This window comes from Haemorhous mexicanus, chromosome 16 (assembly GCF_027477595.1).
Source record: "Haemorhous mexicanus isolate bHaeMex1 chromosome 16, bHaeMex1.pri, whole genome shotgun sequence".
NCBI classification, from domain to species: Eukaryota; Metazoa; Chordata; class Aves; order Passeriformes; family Fringillidae; genus Haemorhous; species Haemorhous mexicanus.
Genome location: NC_082356.1, coordinates 10,028,368 through 10,054,890, shown reverse-complemented (window position 1 = coordinate 10,054,890; position 26,523 = coordinate 10,028,368). Strand labels below are relative to the sequence as shown.

The following is a 26,523-nucleotide window of genomic DNA, read 5'->3' as shown; positions in this document are numbered from 1 at the left end:
GTGTTAAGGAGTCTTATTCTGATATTTTGGAGATGTGGTGATGGCAGGGCCTCACGGAACCAAGGAGTCAGCTGTGACACTGTGCCAACTCCTGGACCAAAGGGTCCATTGTGACACTGCAGAACCCCCTGGAAACAAAATCCATTTTGGCACACTGGGCCACACTGAACCAATGGCCCATGGTGAAACTGCGGATCCAAGGAGATCATTGTGACCCGGAGAAACCTCTTGGAACCAAGGGGCCATTGTGACACAGCAAGGCCTTGTGGAACCAAGGTGACCGTGTTCTACTGCAGAACCTCATGGAACAAAGGGACCATGGTGACACAGCAGAACCTCATGGAACCAAGGTGACTGTGTTCTACTGCAGAACCTCATGGAACCATGGGTCCATTGTGACACAGCAGAACCTCATGGAACCAAGGTGACCGTGTTCTACTGCAGAACCTCATGGAACAAAGGGACCATGGTGACACTGTGGATCCAAGGAGACCATTGTGACAGAAGAACCTCATGGAGCCAAGAGTCCATTGTTACACTGTGGGGCCCTGTGGAACCAAGGGGAGCACAGTGACTTTGGGGGCCTTATGGAACAATGGAGACTCTTCTGACACTTTGGGACCCATGGGAACCAAGGGGACATGTCCTAGGTTGACTGTATGATACTTTTATCCCCAATCATCTTGTTCCGTTTATGCTGAATGGTAAGTTTTGCACCTTTAAGACTTGCTCCAAGGATTGAGGGGGGGAGAGGAGGCGCGCAGTTTGTTTTTCAGACACTGAACTCACTCCTACACATTCCTGCTCCTGGACTGCATTGCCTGCAGATGAACAGACGGCAGGACAGGGCTCTCTTTTTTTTTTTTTTTTTTTGCTTTTAGTTAGTTTAGCTAGCTGAGGCAAAGAAGTTCCCAGGACTGTAGGTTTTAGGTTTTTTTTTTCCTTTTTTTTCCCTTTCTTTGGACCTGTTCACACCTGCTCTGGACTGAACAACCATAAGAGCACCAGCAGCTCGCATCAGTGGGCCGGGCCGAGGCTTGGGCCACGGCATTTCCAGCGCCAGAGGGACTGATAAGGGACTGAATGAGCTGAACTGGAATCTGGGGAGGGGACTTTCTGGGTTTGTCATCTCTTTTGGAGCAGCAAGGGGTTTTGTTGTTTAATATTGTTTAGGTTTTCTTGTTTAATAAACAGTTTTTTCCACTTTTCTCCAAGGAGGTATTTTCTCCCGGACCGGTTGGGGGAGGGGCGATAGAATCCGATTTCCTAGAGGAGCCCCTTTGGGGGTTCTCTCCCAGATTTGCCCAGAACCAGGACGGGGAGGTGTCCCTGCCCATGGCAGGGGCCTTGGGACTAGATGATCTTTAGGGTCCATTCCATCCTTACCATACTGTGATTCTGTGGTTTCCTTCCCATGCACCCAGAGCAGCTTTGAAATCCATTCAGTGAAGACACAAAGCTCACACAGAGTTTGGCAATGACCAAACTCCCTGGCCCAGCAGCACAGGACTTTGTTGCCCAAGTCCTCCCCTTGTGACACTCAGCACTGTGTTCTATTTGCACAGACTGAGAGCTGCAAAGTGACAACTGCCACACAGGGAGAGGAGCAGGTGCTGGCCAAGGCTGCTCCTTCTACAAACAGCCTGGGCTCAGTGGGGCTCAGCCACCTCTGCTCTGCTGCTGTCTGGGCACTGGGAGGTGGTCCAGGCTCAGGGAGCCCATTTCTAACTCAGCTCCGACCACCTGATGATGGATCCATGTCAAATGGACCCATCCTGGAGGCCAGGGGCCTGGAGGGGCTCAGTGATTGTTCACTAAAGCTCTTCTGCTCTGGAGCTCTCTGGCCTTTGAGGAAATGCTGGCAAAGCCACGGCATGAAAACCTCTCCCTGCACTGCCTGGGCTGTTCTGGGATCAGTAAGGCAGACCCAGCATTCTGAGTCCTGGCCTGGCACGGGAGACTCCCTGGAAGCTGCAGGGCCAGGGGGGATGTGCCAGCACTGCCCTGCTGACCAGGGACTCTTCCCAGCAGTTCCATGGGAGCCCAGTGGGCTCAGGCTTGCACCATGGCTTCACTGAGGGGCAGAGAAGCAGGGCAAAGGAGCTGCACCTGAGATGCTGCAGTAAGCCACACTTCCATACTCCAGTGCTTCCAAGGGTTTGAAGGTCACCTTGATTTCAGCCGAACAATTCGGCCCGATTTCTCCCTCCTACAACAGAGAGAGACAGCAAAACATTGCTCTGCACACTTCACACTGCTTGTTTGCAACCACACTCCTGTAAGCCTTTGTTCAGAGCATCAGTGATGAGTGAACCACCCAAGGAGCCAAGGAAACCCTCCAAACCCAGCTCAACCCAGCGCTGGAAGCTCTCAATGCTCAGCTGATCAGCTCCCACTCTCCACAAGATTCCTGCTGCTCTGACACAAGCTCTTGGTCCCATCATGCTGCTGGCAGCCACAGTGGGATGCAACTGCCCCTGTGCACTGGTGGCTCTTGGCCTTAGATGGGCCATAGGAGTGATCAAGAAGAGAACATGATGCCCTTCCTTGAAATGCAAATATTAGTTAAGCTGTTTTGAAAGAAAGCAGAGGTTGGGATTATTCTGGGCTTTACTCCAAGATGAGAAGGGATTTTGCACTGTGCACACACCAGGTACTCATCATCTCTCACAATGCCAGCACTCAGAATCAGGGCTCTGCTTGATGGGAGCACGTGGCAGTTTGCTTGCATCACCAGAAAAGGAAAAGGTTTTGTGTCCCTGTGTGCAGGAGAACTCCAAAGGCCCATTTCAACCTTGCATCCTGGTGTCCAGGCTCACAGATGACACTGGAAGGCAGACTCAGAAATAGTGCAAGGCATGCTTACAGGAGGGGATTGGCATTTCTGGCATTACCCTTGGGCTGAATTTGGCCTCCTTTTGCCAGGGAACCATGGCAAGCTTAAGGTCAGTGTGTGAGCTGGCAGTGCTCCAACAGCCTCTGCTGAACCCCACGTGTTGGGGGAGCCCCTGCCTGCAATAACTGCTCCCTGTGACACTGCAGGGACACGCACACAGTGCCTTGAGCAGCTCGAGCCTGACAGCAGAGCTCGGCTTTGTCAGGCTCCCAGCCCTGCCTTGAGCCTGCAGGGCACAAATGCTTTGAGCAGGGAGCTCTGCAGCCACTCCAGAAACTCCATGTCCTCCCTCCCACCACATGGGGCCAGCTGAGGATCTGCCCAGTGACTGCAGCCGGGGGAAGGGGGACGGGGGCAGGGTGCTTGGGAGGAGCAAATAGAAGAGGAGGAGGAGGAGGAAAATGAGGTTCTCAGCTATCACTTACCATTGGCTCCATGGAAAAAATGTCATGGGAGAACAGCATGGGGTCTTCTGGCACCTTTGCCATCTTCTCCTGGACCATGCTTTTGAAGGAACTAAGGGAAAGAAGAGGGTGTATCACCTTTGGAAAGAGGGGCTGGCAATTCAGGAAATGTTTAGGGATGTTGCCAGGTCATGTAGGAAGAAGATTAGAGAGACAAGAGCCCAGTGAGAACCTGAGGAAATCCAGTCATCACAATCGACCTTTCCTTCCCAAAATGCCATCCCTGGCTGGAGTATCAATGGAACTGGAATGCTGAGTGCTGAGCTCCTGAAGGCCAGGGACACACACCCCAGTGCCAGGGATGGTTTGCTTGGCCTAAACCCTTCAAATGCACCAACACCCCCCTGAGGCCAAACATTAGTTTCACTCTTGGGCCATGGATCTCACTGAAATGCATCTTTCAAACCAACCTCCTCTTCTCTTCATTCTCTTCTTCCTCACTAGGAAAAGCCTTCCACTGGAAGTGGGCTGTGATGTTAGTCCTGTTCTCAATGAACACAGTTCTGTGGCTTGACATGGTGATGAAAGTCTTGTCAAGCTCCACGGAACTTGTGCTCAGCCCAACGTTGACATCCACAGCTTCTCCGTGGAGCTTTGTGTGGATAATTTCTTCCCCTGGAACAAAGCAAAGGGGAGTCTTTGCTCAGCTCACTGCCTGATGGAAGCACAAGGAACGGAGCAAACCACAGGGCACAGAAGAAAGTGTCCCAGTTTTGAGCTGAATGAGCAGTTCTTGAAGACCAAGGAATAGTTACTGTTGAATTTGCTGTGTGGTTCTTCGGTTTCTTTTCCATTGAAAACATTCTGATTTAGCCCAAAAAGGACACATTTCATTAGCATTTCAATGAGAGCTGCTCTAAGAAAAGGAGCAATTAAAATTCTGAAAGAGTGAAAATGCAGATTAGAGCAATACAGTGACCTGGAAACAAGACCCAAAAGGAGGATGCCATTTACAGTCTGAAGGGTCCAATCCCAGCTCAATGAAGCACCATCAGCAGGAGCACATCAAGGAAACAGAACAGGAGGTTTCTGTGTATTTACCAGCAATGCAGTCTGGGACTCTGGGTGGTCATGCAGACTGGTAACTGCTTGCTTGGCCCACCAGACAAACTCTGTGCAATGTGCTGGAAATAATTATGCAGCTGTGTTTGTGCATGCTTTGGATTCAAAAGGAGCAATCAGCATTGGTCACCAGGTAAAGAGCTCTTGCCTGACAAACACAAGACTCTGTGCTTTGGTGCTCAGGGACAGCCCAGAGGAAAAGTGCTTCTGCCCAGCAGCTGCTGGGCTTTGTGCTCTTCTACAGCCCCACTGAGCAAACAAAAGTTCCTGGCCTTGGTGCTTTGCTGCTGGTCAATCTGTCACTTCAAAGTGTCTTCTGGGGACTTTGGTGATGAATGCATCACACACAAAAACAAAGAGAACATCTGGCAAGCTGAGCTTTGTTCATGTCAGCAGTGACAGCTGATGAACTTGCTTCAGGTTCTGCTCATGAAGGACCTCTGGCTGCAGTGATGGGCTGAGCTGTTCCCATTGCCACTGGGGAGAACATCACTGCTGGCTGGTGGAGAAGCCTTGGGCCAGCAATGTTTATGGGCTGGACGTGAGACTTTGGAGGGAGGGGAGGAAAGACAAGGCCCCAGCAGCCCCAGAGCCAGAGCAGTGCACGTGCTCCTGCATCTGCCCCGGGGCTGATGCCAGCCCTGCTGCAGCTCTCTGCTGGGGCTCGGGGGATCAGTGCCTGCTGGGGGCAAGGCACAGGATTCTTTCCTTAGTCTTTTGCCAGAAATTTCATCAGAATGAGGACATGGAGGAGGACTGGTGGAGCAAATTCTATGCGTCCATGAAGGACAAGGACCCCAAATTCCCGTGGGGAACCAACGAGGACAGACTGAATGTGAGCCAGAGCCTGGGACCTGCACTGGGACAGGGACAGCTGGGGACAGGGATGGGGACAGAGACAGGGAGGATAAAGGGAGTGGGTGAGGACAGGGATAGGGATGAAGGTGGGGAGGGGACAAGGATGAGGATGAGGAGGGAATGGGACAAGGATGAAGAAAGGGCCGGGCCCGCGGTGGGGAGCAGCCCCGGGTCTGATCCAAGGCCAGCCCTGCCCCGCAGATCTACGGCTGCGAGCTGGAGGCGGTGCCCGAGTTCGAGGGGCTGCAGGATTTCTGCCAGACCTTCCCCCTCTCCAAACCCGGCCGTGCCCCCGAGCCCGTGGGCAGCTTCAAGGTGGGTGAAGCCCTCCTCCCCGTGGGACACCGTGGCCGCGGGGCGGGACCCCCGGAGGGCACCGAGGGTCTCTCAGGGGCTGTTCCGCACCTACCCCGTGCCCCAGGAGGGCGGAGCCGCCCCCGCGCCGCGCTGCTTCCAGCGCCTGCCGCCCCGCCAGCCGCAGCCGTGCCTGCTGCGCGTCTACGTCGTGCGAGCCTTCGACCTGTCCCCCCGCGATGTCACCGGGCTGGTGAGGACAGCGGGGACGCCCGCGGGGCCGGGCCGGGCGGGGCGGAGCGGCCGTGTCACCGCGGTGTCCCCTCCGTGCCCCAGAGCGATCGCTACGTGCGGGTGGCGCTGGGCAAGAAGACGCTGGGACAGCGGGACCAGTACGTGCCCAACACCCTGGAGCCCGTCTTTGGCAGGTGCGGTACTGTCACCCCCGGGGCGGGTGGCCCGTGTCACTGTCACCTCCAGGGGGCACTGGGGTCGCTCACCAGGTCACCATTCCCAGTGCTGTTGTGCCACCAGATCCCTGTGCCATTCCCTGTGCCACCACCTGTCCCACTCCCTGTCCTGCCATGTCCCTGTGTCCTCACCTGTCCCACTCCCTGTGCCACCAGCTGAACCATTCCCTGTCCTGAGGGACAGGGAGGGGACACGGGGGGCTGGGAGGGGGGCCAGGAGGGGACATGGTGGGCACAGGAGGATGGCACGGAGCGGGCACAGAGGGGGAATTGGGACACGAAGAGGGGCAGGATGGGGGGCACAGGAAGGTTTGGAGGGCACAGAAGGGTTTGGGGGGCACAGGAAGATGGCACAGAGGGCCAGGGGCGGGCACAGGGGTAACTCCCAGCAGAGGTGCCACTGCCCTGTCCCCAGCGCGGGCCCCGCGTGCTGGCGGGACCAGCTGTGCCCCAGCCGGGCCCTGGAGCTCCTGGCGGGCACCCGGGGGCTGCCCGGGCCCCGCTTCAGCCGCGGGGGCACCGCCCTGAGCCTGAGCGGGCAGCGCTTCGAGCTGCGCCACTTGGGTGAGGGGAGGGACTGGGGGAGCTTGGGGGGGTGTGGGGGGTTTGGGGGGATCTGGTGGGGTTTGGGAGCATGTGGGGTGGGTCTGGTGGGGGTTTGGGGGGGTTTGGGGGGGGTCTGGGGTGTTTTCCAGGGATCGGGGGGGGGGTTTGGGGTATCTGGGTGGGTCTGGGGTGTCTGGGGTAATTTGGGGGTGTTGGGGGGGGTCTGTGAGGTGGCTGTCGGGTGGGTGACAGGTGGGTCGGTGTCACTGAGCGGGGCCACCCCCCGCCGCGACACGCCGGGCCCCCCGGGAGCGCCTGGCCCTGCACGTGCTGAACCTGTGCGAGCTCGTCCCGGAGCACTTGGAGACCCGCGGGCTGCAGAGCCGCGCCCAGCCCGGCCTGGAGCAGGTGACAGCGACGCCGGGGACAGAGACATCGGGCTGGGGGTGACAGCGACACCTGGCGGGGAGGGGTGATGGGGACATTGGGGTGACAGAGAACGTGGGGATGAGGACATCGCAGGGACAGCGACGCTGGGGTGGATGCCAGGGACCCCAGGAGTGGGTGATGGGGCCAGGGGGTGACAAGGACAGGTGCTGGGGGGACAAAGGAACCCCGCGGTGATGAGGAGCCTGGGGCCGTGGGGACAGAGAGGGGACACTGGGGGACACCCGGGGACATGGGGCTGGTGCCACCCTGTCCTGCTGTCCCCAGGGCAAGGTGCAGATGTGGGTGGACATTTTCCCCACCAGCCTTGGCCCCCCTGGGCCCCCTGTGAACATCGACCCCCACAAGGCGAAAGGGTGAGTGAGGGACAGGACACCCTGTGGGGACAGGGCCACCCCCCGTGGGGACAGGGCCACCCCGGGTGGAAGGTGACCCGTCCCTGTCCCCTCCCGAGGTACGAGCTGCGCTGCGTGGTGTGGAACATGCGGGACATGGATCCTGGGGACATCAACCTGCTGGGCCAGCGCATGAGTGACATCTACGTGTCCGGGTGTGTCCCCATCATGTCCCCTGTCACCCCCCAGCTTCTGTCCTGCTCACTCCAGAGCCCCTTGCAGGTCCTTTGTCACCAGAGGGTCCCTATCAGCCATCCCCAGGGTCCCTGTCACCCCAGGGTGTCCCCATCCATGTGGGCACAGTGGTGACAGCAGTGTCCCCTGGGGGGTGGCACAGAGGTGACAGCGGTGTCCCTGCAGGTGGCTGGATGGGCTCTCCGAGCAGCAGCAGCACACTGACATCCACTATCGCTCCCTGAACGGCCGCGGTGCCTTCAACTGGCGCTTCGTGTTCCCCTTCGAGTTCCTGGTGGCCGAGAAGCTCTGCGCCATCCGCCGCAAGGTCAGAGACAGCCAGAGAGGGGACAGAGTGGGGACACAGCCCAGGGACACGTGCGACCTTGCCGTGTCCTCGGGCAGGAGCACGTGTGGGGTTTGGACGAGATGCTGCTGAAGGTGCTGCCCAAGCTCATCCTGCAGGTGTGGGACAATGACAAGTTCAAGGTGGACGATCTGCTGGGTGAGAGCCCGTGTCACCACCGGGGGGACACCGCAGGGGACAGGGGACAGCCAGTGGGGACAGGGAGCACCCATTGGTGATAAGGAGCTCCCCCAGGTGACAAGGAGCTCCCCCCAGTGACAGAGCTGTCCCCTGCCCTGTCCTGCAGGGATCCTGGAGCTGGAGCTGATGCAGCTGCCCCACCCGGCCTGCAGCGCCTGCCTGGGCCGGGCCACACTGCAGGACCTGCCCTGGTTCTCCTGGGCCTGGCTCTCCCTGCCCCGGTTCTTCCGGGCCCAGCTTTCCCGGGCCTGGCTCTCCCTGGCCTGCTTCTCCTGGCTCTGGCTCCCCCTGACCTGGCTCTCCTGGTGCTGGTGCCGTGCCCCGGCGCGGCAGCGCTCGCCCCTGAACCTGTTCTGCAGAAGGAGGGCGCGGGGCTGGTGGCCCTGCACCGTGCACAAGGACGGTGGCCAGCGGCTCTTGGTAGGTTGGGAACGGATTGGGGACACCCACACGGGGCTGGGGGACAGCAGGGACAGGTCCAACCGCCCCGCAGGGGAAGCTGGAGCTCAGCCTGGAGCTGCTGTTGGCGCAGGAGGCCGAGGAGCGGCCGGTGGGGAAGGGCCGGGAGGAGCCCAAAAAGCACCCGACCCTGCCTGAGCCCAGGTGAGCCCGGGGCAAGCCAGGAGGGGCTGGTGGGCAGGTGACAGGCGGTGGCTGAGCCCGGTGTCCCCGCAGGCACCCCAAGTCCTCGTTCCTGTGGCTGACATCTCCACTGAGCCTTGTCCGCCACGGCGTCCGCTGGCGCTACCTGCTGTGGCTCGGCCTGGGGCTGGTGGCACTCCTGCTGCTCCTGCTGCTCCATTCCTTCTTCCCGGTCAGCGCCGCCCCACAAATACCCCGCTGGCACCCCTGAACATGCCCTGACTGCCCCGTGTCCCCCTGCAGGGCACCCTCAAGGTGAAGGTGGCTGACCCACGCCAGCTCCTGCCGGCCAAGGAGCAGCCGGGCACGAAGCCTCCCCTGACGGAGCGCTGAGGAGGAGCTGCCCGGCTCCCCAATTTCCTGGCTCTGAACCCCCCTCCCAAGCTGCTCTGGATGTCCTCGGTGCATTCTGCAGCCAGGAGGGGGTTGTCCCATCCGGAACGCTGGGGGAGCTGCCCATGGATGTTCCCTCCTGAACAAAGCCGTGTCCAAGCAGCACCAAAGCATCGTCCCTGTCTCTGGTGGCTCGGGGAGGGCATGGACGCTCTAACCCCAGCCCTGATCCCAAATTCAGCCCTAACTCCAGCCTAGGCTCAGCTCCAGCTCCCAAACTCAGCCCCAATTCCTGCCTTAATCCCAACGGCGTCATCAGCCCCCACCCGAGTGCCAGCCCCAGGCCCCTGGGCAGGACGGGGACACCCCTGGGGAGTGTGGCTGCGAGGGAGGTGGGAGCAGCACGGGCTCCTCTGTGCCTGGTCCCGGATCACGGTGGGATGTGGAAGGAGAGAGCCAGCCGGGTGCCCTGACCGTGGGGCCCAGCTCAGGGAAGGAGGAGGGACAGACACTGGCCGGATCATCCCCCAGGGCAACGACAACGGACACTGGCAGCCATGCCCACTCCGCGCCGGACCCTGGGGAAGGAGGGCACCGGCCGGAGCATCCCCCGGGGCCAGGAGGGCCGAGATGCCCTGGCCTGGCCCTGCCCCAAGGCAATGTGAAGGCTCCTGGTGACCAGGCCCAGTGCACCCAGGCCCTGCCCCTCCCGGGACCCTCTTAGCCAATCACATTGCTCTGTCCTGCTCTATTCCCCACCCCCCATTGTTTGCACTCTGCTCCCATTGGCTGCGGGTGAGGGGGCGGAGCTAAACCTGCCTATATAAAGCAGGAGCAGGTGCTGTGGGATCAGTTCGGGTTCAGCGGAGGCAGCAGAGCAGAGGAAGCAGAGGAGGCAGAGGAGAGCGGAGCTGCCAACACCAGAGCCGCAGCACCAGCCGAGCCCGCAGAACCAGCAGCCCTGGAGCTTTGGCACTGGCCGGACCCTCGGTGTTGCCAGCCCGGAGCTCCAGCACGGGGTGGTCGTTGGGGGGAGGCTGGGAGGGACGGGGACCCACCGATGCGCCGCTCTCGCCGTCCTTGCGCCTCTTCTCACTGCCGCCTTCTCGGTACCAGCCCCTCCGAATGGGAGCGGCACCAGCAGCGGCACCACCCCGGCTCAGCAAAGGTAAGGGCCGAGAACCGCCGGGGCACCGAGGGACCACGCCGGGCTCCCAGATCGGGGGCTCGGCCACCGCCCCGGCCTGCCCAAGGTAAGGGGATGGAGAACGCGGCAGCGCCCCCAAACTGGGGGGGGTCAGACAGCAACCCCGGCTCAGCAAAGGTAAGGACCAACAACCCGGGGCACCGAGGGACCACGCCGGGCCCCCCAAACCGGAGGGGTCTGGCCACCACCCCGGCCTGCCAAAGGTAAGGGACAAAATAAAATTGGCAAAAAACACATTACGTGCCGTGGCTGTTCTTTGATAGCTCCATGCGTCACTCGCCACTCGCACAAATCACAGAGCACTCCCAGGAGTGGGGCTTGGACCCCCAAGAGTGGGGCTGGGACCCTCAGAGATCCCTCCCCGTGGGCCTGGGACCACCAGAAATGGGGTAGCAACCACCAAAGACCCCCACCCCATAAACCCAACCACCCCAAAAATGGGCTTGGGATCCCCAGAGACCCCTCCCTGTGGCCATGGGACACTCATAGACCCCTCCCCATAAACCTGGGCACCCCAGAAATGGGGCTGGGACCCCCAAAGACCCCTCCCTGTGGGCCTGGGACCACCAGAAATGGGAGAGGGACCCCCAGAGACTCCTCCTCATAAACCCAAGCTCCCCCAAAATGGGGCTGGGACCCCCAGAGACCCTTCCCATGGGGCTGGGACCCCTCAGTCCCATGAGGTTCCGTTGTCACGACTCTGCCCTGGGTGCCACCAGGTGTGGAACGCCTGCCGTGTCACAATAGAGCCTCGGTTTCGTCATTCCTGGTGCTGTGACGTCATGGAATTTATGGAGTCTGTCCTCGTCCTGGTGTCAGAGAAAACTGAAATGAAAATTGGACTTAATGGCGTGAGTTACCCTCCGCTAGGATTCCAATTATCCCCATTTCCAAGGATCCAATTCCAACTTCCAATAATCCCAATTTCCCAATTCCAATTTCCACTGGGAAGAAATGAAGAGATGAAAGTGAAAAAATAACAGTCTTTTATTAACAAGCAGGGACGCAACATGTAGAAAAAAGAAGTAAAGAATTTATTGGAATTTTATGGAATTAATGGAATCTGTCCTCATTCGGGTGTCAGAGAAATTTAAAAATTGAATTTAATGTCCTGGAATCCTCCTTTAGGATTCCGGTTATCCCAATTTCCAATAAACCAATTCCAGTTTCCAATAATTCCACTTTTCATCGGGAAGAAATGAAGATCTGAAAGCGAAAAAATACCAATATCTTTTATTAACAAGCAGGAAATGCTCCCAAAATCCCGAATTTAGCGTGGCCCCGCCCCCACCCCGCCTTCACCCCTGCCCCTGGGCCACGCCCCTTTGGAACCCTCCGCCTCTCGACCAATCAGATCGCTCGTCTGCATTTTGGTCACGCCTCCCCTCTGTTTGCTCACAATGCGGACTGTTGGTTGCTCCGCCCCCATGCTGTTTTCTCAATTCCCATTGGCTGTCCTGTGTGGGGGCGTGGCTCAGGCTGGGTATATAAAACGGGTGGCGGGAGCAGGGGGCTGAGTTCGGGATCAGGATCGGCGGCGGACCGGAGTGGGCGGAGACCCCTGGAGCAGGGCAGGCGGACAGCGGAGGATCCCAGCGGTGGACACTGCAGTGGCCAGAGCCTGGAGGATCCCAGCGGTGGACACTGGAACGGCCAGAGCCCCTGGACCGGAGCGGCCGGACACCGGAGGATCGCAGCGGTGGACACTGGGGCGGCCGAACACCGGAGGATCGCGGCGTTGGACGTCGGGGGAACCACAGCGATGAACACTGGTCCACAGACCGCCCCCACGCACATTACGGTGAGCACGAACGGAGCCGATCCGCCCCCTCCCAGTAACGGGAAGGAGGACGGAGATGATCTGACTCACCCCCCTGCTCAGGTGAAGACGGTCCCGGCCCCCCACAGCGGAGGAGCAGCAAGGGTCCGGAGACCCCACCGGGCACTCCGCTCCAGAGACCACCTCCGCACACATTACGGTAAACACGAGCGGAGAGGATCCGACTCCCTCCCAGTAAGGGAAGGAGGACGGAAATGATCTGACACCCACCCCACCCCCCAACAGCGGAGGAGCGATAAGGGTCCGGAGACCCCACCGGACACTCCGCTCCAGAGACCACCCCCCGCCCACATCACATCACGGTAAGCACGAACGGAGAGGATCCGGCCCCCTCCCGGTAACGGGAAGCGGCTGGATATAACCTGACTCCCTCTTATCTCCACAGTGGGCACAGACAGTCCCGGGAACTGGGGAGCAGCGGGGCTGCGGAGACCCCCACCCCCCTTCCCCCCCCTCATTAAATTAAACACAAACTGAGACGAGCCGGCCCCTCCCGGTAATGGGGAAGGACGGAGATGATCTGACCCCCCCCCGTTCATCCCCGCACGGGACCGGGGTGGAGCTGAACCCCGAACCAGGCCCTCCTAAACGGGGGACAACCGAGACCAACCGGGCCCTTCCTTAACAGAGGAGAACCGGGACCACCGGGCCCTCCATCATGGGGGAGGACCAAGCCCACCGGGCTCTCCTCAACGGGAGAGGACTGAGACCGGAGCCAGAGACAAGCCTGTCCCACCTGAGGGAGGTGAGGAGGGCTGAGACCCCCAGTGCCCCTAAATGTAGAAATGGAGACCCCAAAAAAGACAGCCAGAGACCCCCACCCCCTGTAAATGGCGGGAGGATGGAGACCCCCCCCCCCCCGGTGTCCTTCAAGGGTGAGAAGGGTGGAGACCCCCCCGAGCATCCTGCGGGGTGAGAGGGGCAGGGCAGCATCCCCAGAGCCCCTCCAGGCAGCCCTGGGCCCAGAGAGAGCCCCTGAGCATCCCCCAGGCTCTGGGCAATGGAAACCAGAATTTACAGAAATCAAATTTTACAACAGATGGGGAAAAAAAAAACCAAACTAGAATTTACAAAAATCAATTTTACAACGCATGGAAAAAAAAAATCCAATTTTACAAAAATCAAATTTTACAAGTTGTGGGAAGTTTTGGCTGATATTGACGCCCCCAAGGAGTCACTTGAGGTGAAAACACGAACAAATCACAAAGCCCCAGCCCCCCCCCCGGGGCTGTGCCCATCCTTGTCACACCTGGGGGCTGCTGGGGGTCCCCACCCCTGAACTGGGGGACCATTGGACCCCCCCCTACTTAAGGGAGGGGACAGAAATGAAAAGTGAATTTAGGGAGGGGAACCCCCCGGGCCCCCTCCGACCCCCCAGAGGCAGAGGGGATGGACCTGGAGCGTCTGGGGGCACCAGGCAAAGAAAAAGGGCAGAAATGAATTCTAACAGCTCGTAATTTGGCTGATAATTTGATTTATATTTTGGCTGATTATTTGGCTGTTTATCTGGCTGACTGTTAGTTTGGCTGATACTTTAGCTACTTATTTAGCTGCTATTTGCTCTCCCAAGTAGCACTTGAGATAAAAATGCAAACAAATCCCAAACCCCTGGGCTTGGGAGCACAGGGCAGCCAGAGATTCCATCCTTGTCACACCCAGGGGCTTTCCAAGTGATTAATTATTTAATTATTTAATTGTTCTGTGGATTTAGAGGCACAGGCCCCCCCCAGTCCCTCTCAGTGCCCCCAGTGTGACATGGATGGAGACCTCTCGAGTGCCCCCAGGCTCTGAAATAAATAAAATTCAGTAAAATCTGACAGCACAAACCAGGCGTGGACTGATTATTTATTACAATTTATTATATCATTTATTATTTTTATAGTATTTATAATTTATATTAACTTTATATACATGATATATACTATTTATATTAATTACTATTCCTTATATAAAAATGTGACATTTATTATGGATTTTGTTTAATGGCTAATAATAATAAAAATTGGGGGCTGAATGTAAGGTCAGGCTTAAAGGTGGGGTTTGGTTTAGGGCTGTGGGTTTAGGAAGGGGCTGCAGTTGGGGCTGGGTTTGAGGTCGGGGTTAACCCTAAGCCAGCCCCACTTTTGGGGCTCCCAGGCCCATGGGGAGGGGTCCCTGGGGGTCTCAGCCCCACTTCTGGTCTGCCTGGGCTCATTTTTTTGGGGTCCCACTCCCACTTTTGGGGTTCCCGCGCTCATTTCTTGCCCCGCCCCCGAGTGGGCGTGGCAGTGCAGCAACGCCCAATACAGGGCCACGCCCCCTTCACAAAATTCCCGCCATTTCCCGCAGCTCTCGCGAGACTTGGCGGCGCGGGTGGGGCTCCCTCAGAGCAGCCCGGCTCGGCCTGGCCGCGCTCCCCTCAGCCCTCCCCACTCCCTCAATCTCCTGCTCCCCTCAGCCCTCCCTGCTCCCTCAGTCCGTTCCCTCAATCTCCTGCTCCCCTCAGCCCTCCCCGCTCCCTCAGTCCTCTCCCTTATTCCTTCCCGTTCCCTCAGCCCTGTATGCTCCCCTCAGTCCTTTCCCTCAGGTCTCTCCACTCCCCTCAGCCCTTCCCGCTGGGGAATAAAGCCCTCTGCAAGGACCCTTCTGAGAACGTGGGCTCCAAAACCCTCCTTCAAGGGCCCTTTTGGGCTCCAAGGCTAATAATAATAATAACAACAACCGTCCCCAGGACTGAGCACACAGCACGGGGTGGGGTTCACGCCCAGGAGTGCAGCCCTGGGCCCCTCCTGGAGCTCGGGGCAGGCTCAGCCCTTGGGGGCCGAGGTGAAGATGCGCAGGCCGTGCACGTGCGTGATCTCCTCGCTCAGCGTCTGCGGGGCAAGCGCGGTTCAGGGCCGGCTCTGGCCTTGGAGCAGCCTCAGCCGGCAGCCACAGCCCCACAGCCAGGGCTGCTGCACCCTCAGCCCCTCTCTCCCATTCCCTCACACCCATTCCCTCTCCTCTGCTCCCTCTCCCATTCCCTCTCCCCCGTTCCCTCTTTCCCATCCCCTCTCCCCATTCCCTCTCCCCAATTCCAGCTGTTCCCTTTCCCTCTCTTCATCCTCGCTCCCCTGTTCTCTCCCATTCCCTCTCCCCCTTCCCCACACCTGGGTCACCATCCTGTGCTGCTGCACCGGGCGCTTCTCCCGGAACAACTCCGACTCCACGTGGATCTCATACATGTCACCGCAGCCTCCTGGGAACCCGGGACAATTAACACCAATTAACGTCAATTAAAATCAATTAAAGTCAGTTCAAGTCAAGGCTTGAGCACCCTCACACTCCTGCCCTGTCTGGGGGTCCCCGCAGCCTGGGGGGGATGGAGACTGACTGGGTTTAAAAAAAACTGGGTTTGGGGTAACCAAGAGCGGGTTTAGGCCCAGCAGGAGCGGGTCCCTACCTGAGATGCCCACCACCTTGATGGCCGAAGCCCGCGGGAATTTCTCCCGCAGCAGCCGCGCCAGGCGCGACTCCCCGCCAGGAGCGGCAGCGCAGGAACAGCTGGGGGGAAACGGTCCTGAGAGCCCCGGGGGGACCCCTAAAAACAGCCCCGGGAGCGGAGGGGAGGGGAAAGGGAAATAGAAGCTGCCGGCACCGGAGAGGGGCACAAGAAGCTGCGGAACCCCGGGAGATGCGGGCGAACCGGGAGAAGGAGGGGTGGGAATGGGAGCTGCCATCACCGGAGGATCGGGCGGTGGGAACGGGGCCTGCGGAGGGGCGGGGGGGTTACCTGTGCTGGGGGGACATTGTGAGGAGCGGCAGCACCGGGAGCGGTACAAGGAACGGGGGAACACCGGGAGACGGTGGGGAACGGGGCCCGGGGACGGACACCAGGAGGGAGCGCGGGCCGCGGTTACCGGCACCGGGGGGACACAGGGGGAAACGGGCCGGGAGGGCAGCACGAGCAGGGGGAGGGAGACGGGGACAAGGACAGAGGGACAGGGGACTGACGGACACTCACCGGGCCCCGGCTCAGCCCCGCCGCCGCCATCCCGGGGGCGCGCCGGGGTCACCTCCGGCTCAGCCAATCAGAGCGCGCCGGTGACAAAAGGGGCGGGGCCAGCGCTGCACCCCACGAGCGCCCCCTGGTGGTTCGGAGGACCAGGAGAGGGCCCGCCCCCCCGACGCCCCCCAAAGGGTCCCCACCAAGGGTCCCCTCCTGCCCCCATAAAGGTTCCCCTCCTGACCCCACAAAAGTTCCATCCTCCCCCCACTCCATTCCCATATCCAGGGTCCCATCCCGACCCCCAAAAGGATCCCAAAATGATCCCATCCCCCCTCTCATCCCATAGATGGGCCCTCATCCTGATCTCCCCCCCAAAGGACCCCCAATTCCCATGCCCAGAACTCCATCCAGACCCCCCAGTCCAAAAAACCCCAACCCCAAAAACCCCACAAATCCCTATCCCAAAAACCCCAAAAATCCCAATCCCAAAACCCCAATCCTGCCTCAAATTCCCGCTACCAGACCCCCAATCCTAAAAACCCCAACCCCAAAATCCCCAACCCCAAAAACCCCACAAACCCCAATCCCAAATACCCCAAAAATCCCAATCCCAAAACCCCAATCCTGCCCCCAATTCCCACTACCAGACCCCCAATCCTAAAAATCCCAACTCCAAAAACCCCAACCACAAAAACCCCAATCCTGTCCCAAATTCCCACTCCCAGACCCCCCCAACCCCAAAAACTCCCATCCCAAAACCCCAATCCCTCAGGAATTGCAGCCGAGCCTGGTGTTGAGTGCAAAAAATAAATATAAAATTTATTAAAACACCCACAATATTTTAAAGGTATCGGGAATAATAACACAGCCCAACTCAGAATAAAATACAAATTAAAAATAAACAACAACAGAACAAAAAAAAAAAACAAAAAACAAAACCAAAACCGGAGGGGAGGATCCAAACTTGCAATTTTTAGGAATCCTAAAAAATAAATTTATTGAAACATGGGTGGAAAGAAAAAGAGGGAAAAGGGTGAAAAACAACACAGAGAGAAAGGGAAAATGATACAAAATAAAATTATCGGCATAGATTTCCTGTCCTAGGAGTATCTACAGTTTGATTACATGTTAATTAATTCTTTAATTAATTATTCTTATTGCCTTGAGACGTGGGAAAAAATTCTACCGCTCCTTGATCCACCCCGAAACTTCATTTCAAGTAACCCCAGAGCCGAGCCCAGCCAGGAACCCCAAAGGATTTGGGACCCCCTGGTGCCTCCCCCGCAGCTGCCGCCATCCCCAGAACATGCCAAAAAGCGCAGGAACAGCCCCAAAGAATTCCCAAAATAAAAATCCCATTATTTGGGATTTTCAAATAATGCTGGAACACCTCAGAAAAAATCCCCAAAAAAATCCCAAAATAAATCCCAGAAAGTGCCAGAACACCGCCAAAAAAAAATCAATCAAAAAATGCCAAAACAAATCCCAAAAAAATCTGGAACAACCCAAAAAAATCCCAAAAAAATCCCAAACTAAATCCCAAAATGTGCCAGAACACCCAAAAAAAATCCCTAAAAAAACCCCAAAAAAATCCCAAATAACGCCGGAACAGTCCCAAAAAATCCCAAAATAAATCACACACAAAAAAAAAAATCCATAAATAAATCCCAAATCACGCTGGAATACCCCAAGAAAAATCCCCCCCAAAAAAACCCAAAATAAATCCCAAATAACACCAGAATACCCACCAAACAGATCTCCCTGGGGGCAGAGCATGGAGAGCATCAGCTCCTTGGGCTCCTCAGGAGCTGGGGCAGGAACAGGATGTGCTTCAGGGCTTTGCCCACAGCTGGGCAAACGGGAGAAAAACCCCAACATCAGCAACAAACCTGCCCCAAACCTGCCCCAAGCAGGCCCCAAATCTGCCCAAAGTCACTCTGGATACACAGCAAACAATCTGCCCCAAATCCCACCAAAATCCTCCATGGTTTGACCCAGGGCTGTCTCAGCATTTTTAAGGATTTTTCAGAGTTCCAAGAAATGATCTCTCAGCTCTGTGGGAAGCCTCCTCTAAACTGATGGTGTTGTGAGATCTCCTCTAAGGAATCAGATGCAGCCCCAATTATTATTACAGAACCACTCCAACAGTTTGCTGGGTTTAAAGCATCTCTGTGCTGGGGGAATTTTGGAGGAGACAGCTATTGGATGGTTCATTAGTCTGTCACCCCCAGACCTTCACTCCTAAGTGCCATTCTCTAGAGCCTTGTTTTAAATTACCTTTAGGGAATTCTCTCCCACTTAGAGCTTGGGTGGTGGCCAGGCCTCAGCTCTGCCTGGACAGGAATTTGCCAACAGAGCCAGATGTTTTCTGCATCAAAACTAGATTTGAGTGGCTTGCACTTGGCAATCTGACCCTCTAGACATGACTGTTGAACTATTTTTAAAGGGAGCTTGGGAATTATTGTCTGGAAATAATGATCCAAGTCCCCCCTGCATGGAGGTTTGTCAGCTGTTTGCAGACTCTGGGATGATGGTACATTATTTCAGAGATTGCTATTTACCTAATTCCACCTATGTTGTTAGCTTTGCCTGCTATTTGAAATATTCCTGATTGTTGTATCCAAATTATTCCTAATTGCTGTAAGTTTCTTGTCCACTGCATGTATTATTTTACTGTGATGTTGCTTCATACTCATAACAAAAGACATGCATCTCATTCTTGAAAACAAAAAAGAAGAGGAATGAACGCCTTAAGAACGTTCAAATATTGCAATATGGACATGAGAAATTTGGACAACTAATCATTCTTAATAATGCAATATTTACATGAGAAATTTGGAAAAAAGCTCACCACATCTAAATCCCAACTGAGTGCACCACAGTGAAGCCCAATTGATTCATTACCTTCAGGAGAAGATGTGCCTGTGTTTTATCATCAGCAGCTCAAAGCTGTCACCTGTTCATTCCATCAGACACTGATCAGCTCTGAAAAAATGAGGCCCAGTGCAAAGAGAAATAACCTCATCACCTTGCAGCCTCTGTGGCCAGAGTAGGAGCAGGAGGAGGACTGCCAAGACATGGCTGGGTCTGGAAACTGACAGAGGCACTTTGCCAACAAAAGCCTCATGGCACCCTCATGGTACAGTGCTCCTACTGACCTTCTCCAGTTATTCTCTGTTCCAGCTCCCAGGAGGACATTCAGGGATGGCAAAGATCAACATTTCCAGCTAATGGACTTTCTCATCCTTCTCAACTAATTGGAAACAATGGTCCTTTCTTTCCATTTCCCCAAGAGACACTGGACATTATTCTTCTGTTTTCTCAGGCTGCCAAACCCTGTGTCAATGACTTGATAGAATTTGGTCAGTTTTGTTGATTGTAATTGCTCTTTATCTATCTTATCCCATATCTAATAGATAACCAGTGATAACCTTGATAATACCCTCACAAGAGTGAGCAGTTTCAACGTCAGAACAGAGGAGCCTTTTTTAAATGAACAAAAAGGGGGAGATGCCATAGACAGGTAGAAAATTGATAAAAGAAAGGCCCTATGAAATCAGGCCTTGCTCTGCTCTATTAACAGCTGGCCTGTCATCTCCTCTGAGTGCAGCTAAGCAGTTACAAGTTCCCAAGTGAAGCGATTTTGAGAATGAGACTTTGTGAACAATCTATTCTGAGGGTGAGAAACAAATGCACCTGCAAGAACAAGGGATTTGTGCCATGAGAATCAGTGAAGAGAACAGAAAAACAATACAATAGAGAGATTTGATGCACAACTAAAATCTATTTATTAAACAATAATAGAAAAACTGCTAAGAAATTTGTTAACTAGCTAAAATTAAACAAGATGTCTAATAAACTGAGTATAATTAGTTGTGTGAATAAAAAAATTAGGAGTCCTTCTCCATCCCATGTGGTTTTTCTGGAATTTCAGTTCCCCCCCTTCTTTTGGACTTTGGCTTTCCCCTTCTGTGGGGCTTTGGTGACCTTCTTCTCTGGGGCGTTGGTTTCTTTCTTCTCTGGGCCTTTCTTTTCCTTCTTCTCAGGGGATTTTGTTTTTTTTTTTGGGATTTTGGTTTCCTTCATCTCTGGTGGTTTGCTTTTCCCCTTCTCTGCTTTTGGAGGCTGCTTCCCCACACAAACTCCCTTCTTTCCCTTCTTCCACCTCTCTTCCTCCTTCTGCCTCTTTTCTTCCTCTAAGGTTTTGGCCTCCTCCTGAAGCTTTTGAGCGGGCTGCTTCAGTTCCCTTCTGCAGACAAAACAGAAAACATGGCTGAGAGTCCCACCAGAAACTTGGGCTCACCAGTCCTGGCTGGCCCTGCACTTCATTCCTTCACCCTGAGGCCATTTCCGTGAATTCTCCTCAACCCACAGAGGCTGGGAACATCCCAAGTGAGGGCACTGGTGGAAGGGGACCTCCAGGACCAGCCAAACCTGAGCTTTGCCATCATCAGCTCTTGACTGTGCAAGCTCCCTCTTAAGGCTCAGCCAGAGCCCTCCAGCCCAGTGCCAAAGGCTGATCCACCAGCTCTCTGTGCTGGTGCTGAAAACGCCCTTTGTCTCTTGGCTTCCCAGGTTAGAGCAGAGCACAGATTGCTCACATCTGCTTCTCTCTCCTACCATTCTTACTCAGCTCATTCAGCCCCTTCTCCCCGGGCACAGCTGAAGCATGATTTTAAAGGGTTAAGATTTCAGCTGAGGGTTAGAAGCAATTCCCATGGATCAGGATGTAAGGTAGATAGGCAGACCATAGGTTAATGATTATGAGATGCTTAAGCTGGAGCTGATTGTTCCATTGTTTACCATTAGGAGCTTCTTTCTAGAAGGAAGGGGAGTAAGTGAACTGTTCCAAGAACAAATTGAAACCAGTAGAACAATGGTTAGCACCTGGGCTTGATGTCAATCAATCACTAAGCAGGGGACCTTGGATCATGCCAGAGGGTCACAGAGACCTGATGAAGACATTCCTGACTTCATCCCTTAAAACCACTGACCAATTTCAGACCACCGACCCAATTCAAGAGAAGAATTGCACAGGTGTGAAGGACCAATGGCCTCATTTGAATACAGAGCAGGGATGGGAGGGGCTGGGGCTGTGCAGATGTATTGTATGTAAGATCTTGGGAAATAAAGAGAGGGCAAAGAACCTTGGGCAGCGTGGTCACGCCTTTTAGGGACGGCTCTGGTGCCGCCCGCCGGTGTTAATAAACACACCACTGTCTGACTTCAATTAGTTAGAGAGTCTCTGTCCCTCATCTTCGGTTTTAAGGACTCCTAGCCTGCTCCTTAATGAGAACAATCCTGTCAGTCAGAAAGCAAAGGCTGCAGGAACTCCTCTCCTGCCAGACAGGCTCTTGGCAGCCAGATTTCCTGCTGGAACCCAGCTGTGACCAAGCAAACCAGGGCTGGCTGCCGTGGAAACCATTGGAAGCAGCCTCATCCATCTCCTCCCCATGAAACCAACTTCAGCCTGGCCTGAAGAAGTCCTGATGCACAGGCTTGCTTTGAGCAGCCTCCCCTCCCAGCTCCACACTTGGCCTGTGTGTCCTGAGCTGGGCTGCCTTGCTGGAGCTGAGCTTCTCCTGTGCTTGCCTACTGCTGCAGCTGAAGGGGAGCCTCAAGGACATGAGCTTTTCTGGGTGCTGTCCCACCACAAGGAGAACCTGGCAGATCAGCATTGCAAGGACTTCATCTGGGGCAGGAGCAGGACCCAAAGCAAGGTTTGGTCTGTGCCCCATGCCTGCCCATCCCACAATCCCACTGCTTTGGTGAAGAAGGGAGATGATGAAGAAGATGCCACTCAACACCATGGACTTCAAGACACCTCCAGAGGCAGTGCCAAGGCAAGCCCAGAGCCCAGCTCCCTGCAGGCAGCAGCTAAGCCAGGAGGGCTCAGCACTCCAATAGAGCAGATGATGTTCTCTCTCAACAGAAGAAGGTCCTTCCTCTCTTGGGAGCCAGGGAGCTCAGAGTGGCCATCCCTGTGTTGCTTCTGGCCTTTGCCATGCAGCACCTCTGAGCTCAGAGTCCTTGGAGCAGGGAAGCCCTGCAGGGACAAGAACCCATGGCAGAGCAGTAACCCATGCAAGGCTCACTCACCTGTCCCTGAGAGGTGCCTGAGAGCCACAGTTGATCTCCCGGGGGCTCAGGGAGGAGCTGACACCTGAGGCCTCCCCGGTCACCAGCACCTCGCAGGTGGGGCCTCCCTCCATGTGGCACAGCTCCGTGACATTGGAGGTGCTGCTGAGGTGGCCAGAGAAGGTGGAGGAGACCTGCTGGCTCTGTCCTGGCTGCAGCACACCTGAGAGTGGCAGGATACTGAAAGCCTGGATGGAAGACAGGAGAGATTGAGGTGTTGAGCATGGAAATGGATGCAGAAGAGCATCTTGGAGCAAAGTGCAGCTGGACCTGGAGGGGCCTATTCTCCAAACACTGCCAGAATCACCCTCACCTCATCCTGCATCCATGCCACTGACCAGGGCAGGGACCATGGGGAAAATCTTCTCCCATGCTCACGGGTCAATGCATTAATTAGTACATTACATGAAAGGGAACTGGGATGTCTCCCGGCAGTAGAAATTCTCTCTGATGCACAACTTGCCTTGAAAAAGTTTAAAAACTTCCTGCTTTTAGAGAAGGAGAAGACTCAGAGTGAAAGCTCTTGCAGCTGAGGGAAGGAGTCCAGCCCAGCTCATCTGACTCCTGAGGCTCCTCCCCTCCCTCTCTGATTGAAATGCTGCTTTCTCAAGGTGCTACAGCAAAAGCTCCTGCAAAAATTTCCTATGGACCACCTGAGGAGTTCCAGGGGGAGCAGTGCCCTCCACAGGTGCTGCACAGCGTCCTTGGGCAGCCCCACAACGTGTCCTGCACGGCCTCTCCAACAAGCAGCTGCTTCAGCAGCACTTTGTGCTGGGCCTGGAGGGAGGGGAGGCCCCTCTGTGGCCAATGCTGAGGGCCCCCAGTGGCACTGGGAGCTCCAGCCCTGCTGGCCACACTGACAATGGGCAAGTGAGACAGATTCCCTCTTGCCTTCCAGGGGAGTGTGCACTACGTCCAGGGAGCACCTGAATCCCTCCAAGCCTCGTGGGAGGGGAGGGTTTTCAGGAGTTTGTGCTGGCACCTGAAAAACAAGCCATTTTCTGTGCTGGGAGGAAGAGACAGCCACTCTGCAAAGTCTCCCTTTGTAAGAGAGCTTCAGGGCCAGCAGTGCAACAGCAGCTCTGGGGTGAAAGCAGAGCCCTGCACACAGGGAGTCTGGCTGGCTTGGGAAGAGGCTCCATGGAGATCAGGACTCATCCCAGCTTGCTCTGGGAAGGAAGCTGGAGCTCTGAGCATGATGATGCAGATAAAAGTCTCATCTTACATTGGGAAGGAAACAAGGCAAAACACCCCACACTCAGCACAGGCCTGTAGGATCTGAGTCAGCTTCTCCAAGGAAAACTCTCCTCTTTCTCCCTCCCACTCACCCCATGTCCAGCCACTGGCCCTGCTGCCCAGCCCACTGCCAGGGCACAGGACAGCAGGGCAGCAAAAAGGGAGGTCAGCACGAGCATGACTTGGTGCTGGCAGGCTGGGGAGGCAACACAAGCACTGGGTGGACAAGAAAATCTACCTCTGCTCCTGAAGACTGGGCAAGATCCTGCACTTCTCTCAGGGCTGGGACTGGCTCCTCCCTTCTGATCTTGAAGTTCCGCCATCGAGATGCTGAGGAGTCCAAGCCGGTTCTCTTCTCCTTGGGTGGTTGGGGCTTGAATTTAGGTGGGTGAAGCTCATCTCTGGAAAATAAGAGAACTATGAACAGGGACCTGCAGTGGGAGGGAGGGACACCTGCACCAGCAGCTCCTGGTCAGGATGCAGCCCCTGGCTGGGTGCTGGCACCTTGAACTGAGAAATGGTTTGATCCAGCCCTTCCCAATCCAGGCTGGAGCAGCTCTGCTCTAAAGGCAGCCCAGGGATGACACTGAGCTGCTGCAGCAGCTGCAACTGCTTGCACTGAGCAGCTCCAGAGGACAGGCATGAACACCTTGTGGGGATGCCAAAAGCACAGTGGGAGAGGAAAGGACAGAGAAGGCAAGCAAAAAGGTGAGATCTGAGGCACCCAGGGGCAGACCCAGCCAGTGCCCAGCCAGCACAGCCCCCCCCAGTGCCCAAGGCCAGAAACTCTGCAGCTCCACCAGGGATTTATCAGGAATGTTCCCCTGACACTGCTGGGGCCTTGGTTGACATTTTCCAGCACTCCCAGGTGACTCAGGTCACATTCCCCATCCATACATACACAGGCTGTGGTGCTGGGATCCTGCCAAGCTCTGTCAGCCTTGGGCTTGGGGAGGTTTCTGCCAGCCGTCCTGAGCTCCGTAACTGTGCTCTCTGTGCCAGGAAGCAAGCAAGAAAGATTTTTAAAAAAACCCAAACCAAACTACAACAGGGAAACCTAAAAAACCTTCAACAGCTCAACCCTGCTCACGTTATTTCTTTAGGGACACCTAGCACTCTCCAGCTGAAATGCTGGGCTTTTGGGGAAAAAGAAAATTACATGTTCACCTCCAAATTGAAAAGGATTAAGGTAAGAGAACCTTTCAAAGTACAAATTATTGGCCCAAAGGTAAAAGATTTGCCAGAAATCTCTAGTTAAGACCATGCTGACAGTTAACAACTGGTTCTGGTGGGGAGAAACCCTCCTCTTTAAGGGAAGCAGCCTGAGAGTTGAAAGCAACTGTTTTGTCAAACTTCAGGCTCCCTGGCACAGCCTGCACTGCCTGTCCTTCCTGTTCACTGATTTACAGGCAGTGCCACAATGGCCCAGGTTCAGATGTTTGCTGCCATCCAGGGAATTTGGCATCACCATTTCCATATGTCTTAAGATAAGTTTCAATCTTTGCATCCACACTTCAAATGCCAGCTTTCCTTTCTTTTATAGAAAGCTCAAGGTTCTTAGAAGTCTTCCGACCTCCTCTTTTGTGCTCAGAGAGATGGCATTTAAACCAGATGTTTCCAAAGTGAACAGCATTTTAAAGAACAATGAACTAAAATGACCCTGGATCCCAGCTTAGCCCAACTCCATTCTGTGTCAGACACTGAGATTCCCACCTCTAAGGCACGAACTGTTTGTGCCACCCATCCCTCCTGTCCTTCTCCACAGCAGCCTGTGCCTGTTTTCCCCAGAAGAATCCCTGTCCCTGTGCCCCTGCCAGGAGCAGTTGCCCACAGGCACACAGCTCCCCTTGCCCTCACCAGGGGGTTTCTCTCATCCCCGAACACGCCGATGAGAACGTTGGTGCGATGCTCGCCCAGCGCCTGCACCTCCACCACAACTGGGATCTCTGCTGTGCTCTGGGGCTGGACAATCCCACAGGGCTGGGGGCTGCAGTAGAACACAGCAGAGTCCTCCTTGCGTTTCTGGAAGGGACAGAATGAAATGCAGCTTCAGAGGCACCTCTGAAGAAACTTTAGACTCCTTAACATCCACCGCAACAGCAACTTACACACACGTTTAAAACTCCCCAGGACAAAGGTAAAAGGCACAAACAAGATGCAAGAATTGGAGGCTTAACATTCGCAGGGGATCCTGCAAGGAGGCTGCCAGCACAGGCACTGGTGTCTCTGGATGCAGCAGCTTTTCACAACCCTCTAAGATCTCCCACAAGAAAACACCCTGAAGACTAGAACATCAACTGTTCCCTCAGCAGCTTACACTGCCTCCTCAAGTTTACATTCGGGTAGGATCCTGTTCTCAGACGATCTTTAAGACTGAATAGAAAGCAGCAAAGTCTTATCCAAACCATTTTTTTCCCCTAATAATCTCCTCAATAATATTTGACAGGAGGAGGTGGATGTGATGCCAAACCTGGGGAATAAGCCCGTAGCAGCCAGGGAGGTGGCTGGGATTCCTGATGACGAGCTTCTTCTCATAGGGCACCTTCAGGTGGCACTCATCGTACTGGAGCACATAGGGGGACACTTGGAGCTCAGGAACGAGACATCTGGGCAAAGAGATGACCCCAGGGGAATCAGAGATACTGAGAGAATGGAGAACGTTTACCCCCAAAGATTGTGCAATGGAGCAGAACACATTGGTCACTGTCAAATGGACATTTAACAGCCCTACAGGGATAAATTGCCTTCTGCCTCTTCCCACCCAAACAGGTCCTGTCAAGGAGGGGCAAACCCTGAGGCAGCACCCAGAGGCTGCCAAGTGCCCCAGGCAGAGCACTTTGTGCCACAGCTGCCTCAGCCCCTCCTTTGCCCAAGAAGCCTTGCAAGGACTCCTGTCACAGTCCCAGTGATCCACGAGCTCTGGGGGAGCCTTCCCAACAAGGATCAGGGCTCACTAAGGCTCAAGGAACACACAGCTCCAGTGTCTCAGGAAAAATGACTCCCTTCT

General features: G+C 55.5%; 1 protein-coding gene across 1 annotated transcript; it reads right to left on the bottom strand.

The window, feature by feature from the left end:
- Positions 1-14,137: 14,137 nt before the first annotated feature.
- Positions 14,138-16,226, bottom strand: LOC132334840 (bolA-like protein 3). Its single transcript, XM_059861024.1, is given in 5 exon segments — positions 14,138-15,027; positions 15,304-15,392; positions 15,597-15,673; positions 15,675-15,697; positions 16,158-16,226. Coding segments are annotated over 5 exon segments (285 nt in total). The 5' UTR covers positions 16,188-16,226; the 3' UTR covers positions 14,138-14,961.
- Positions 16,227-26,523: the final 10,297 nt, after the last annotated feature.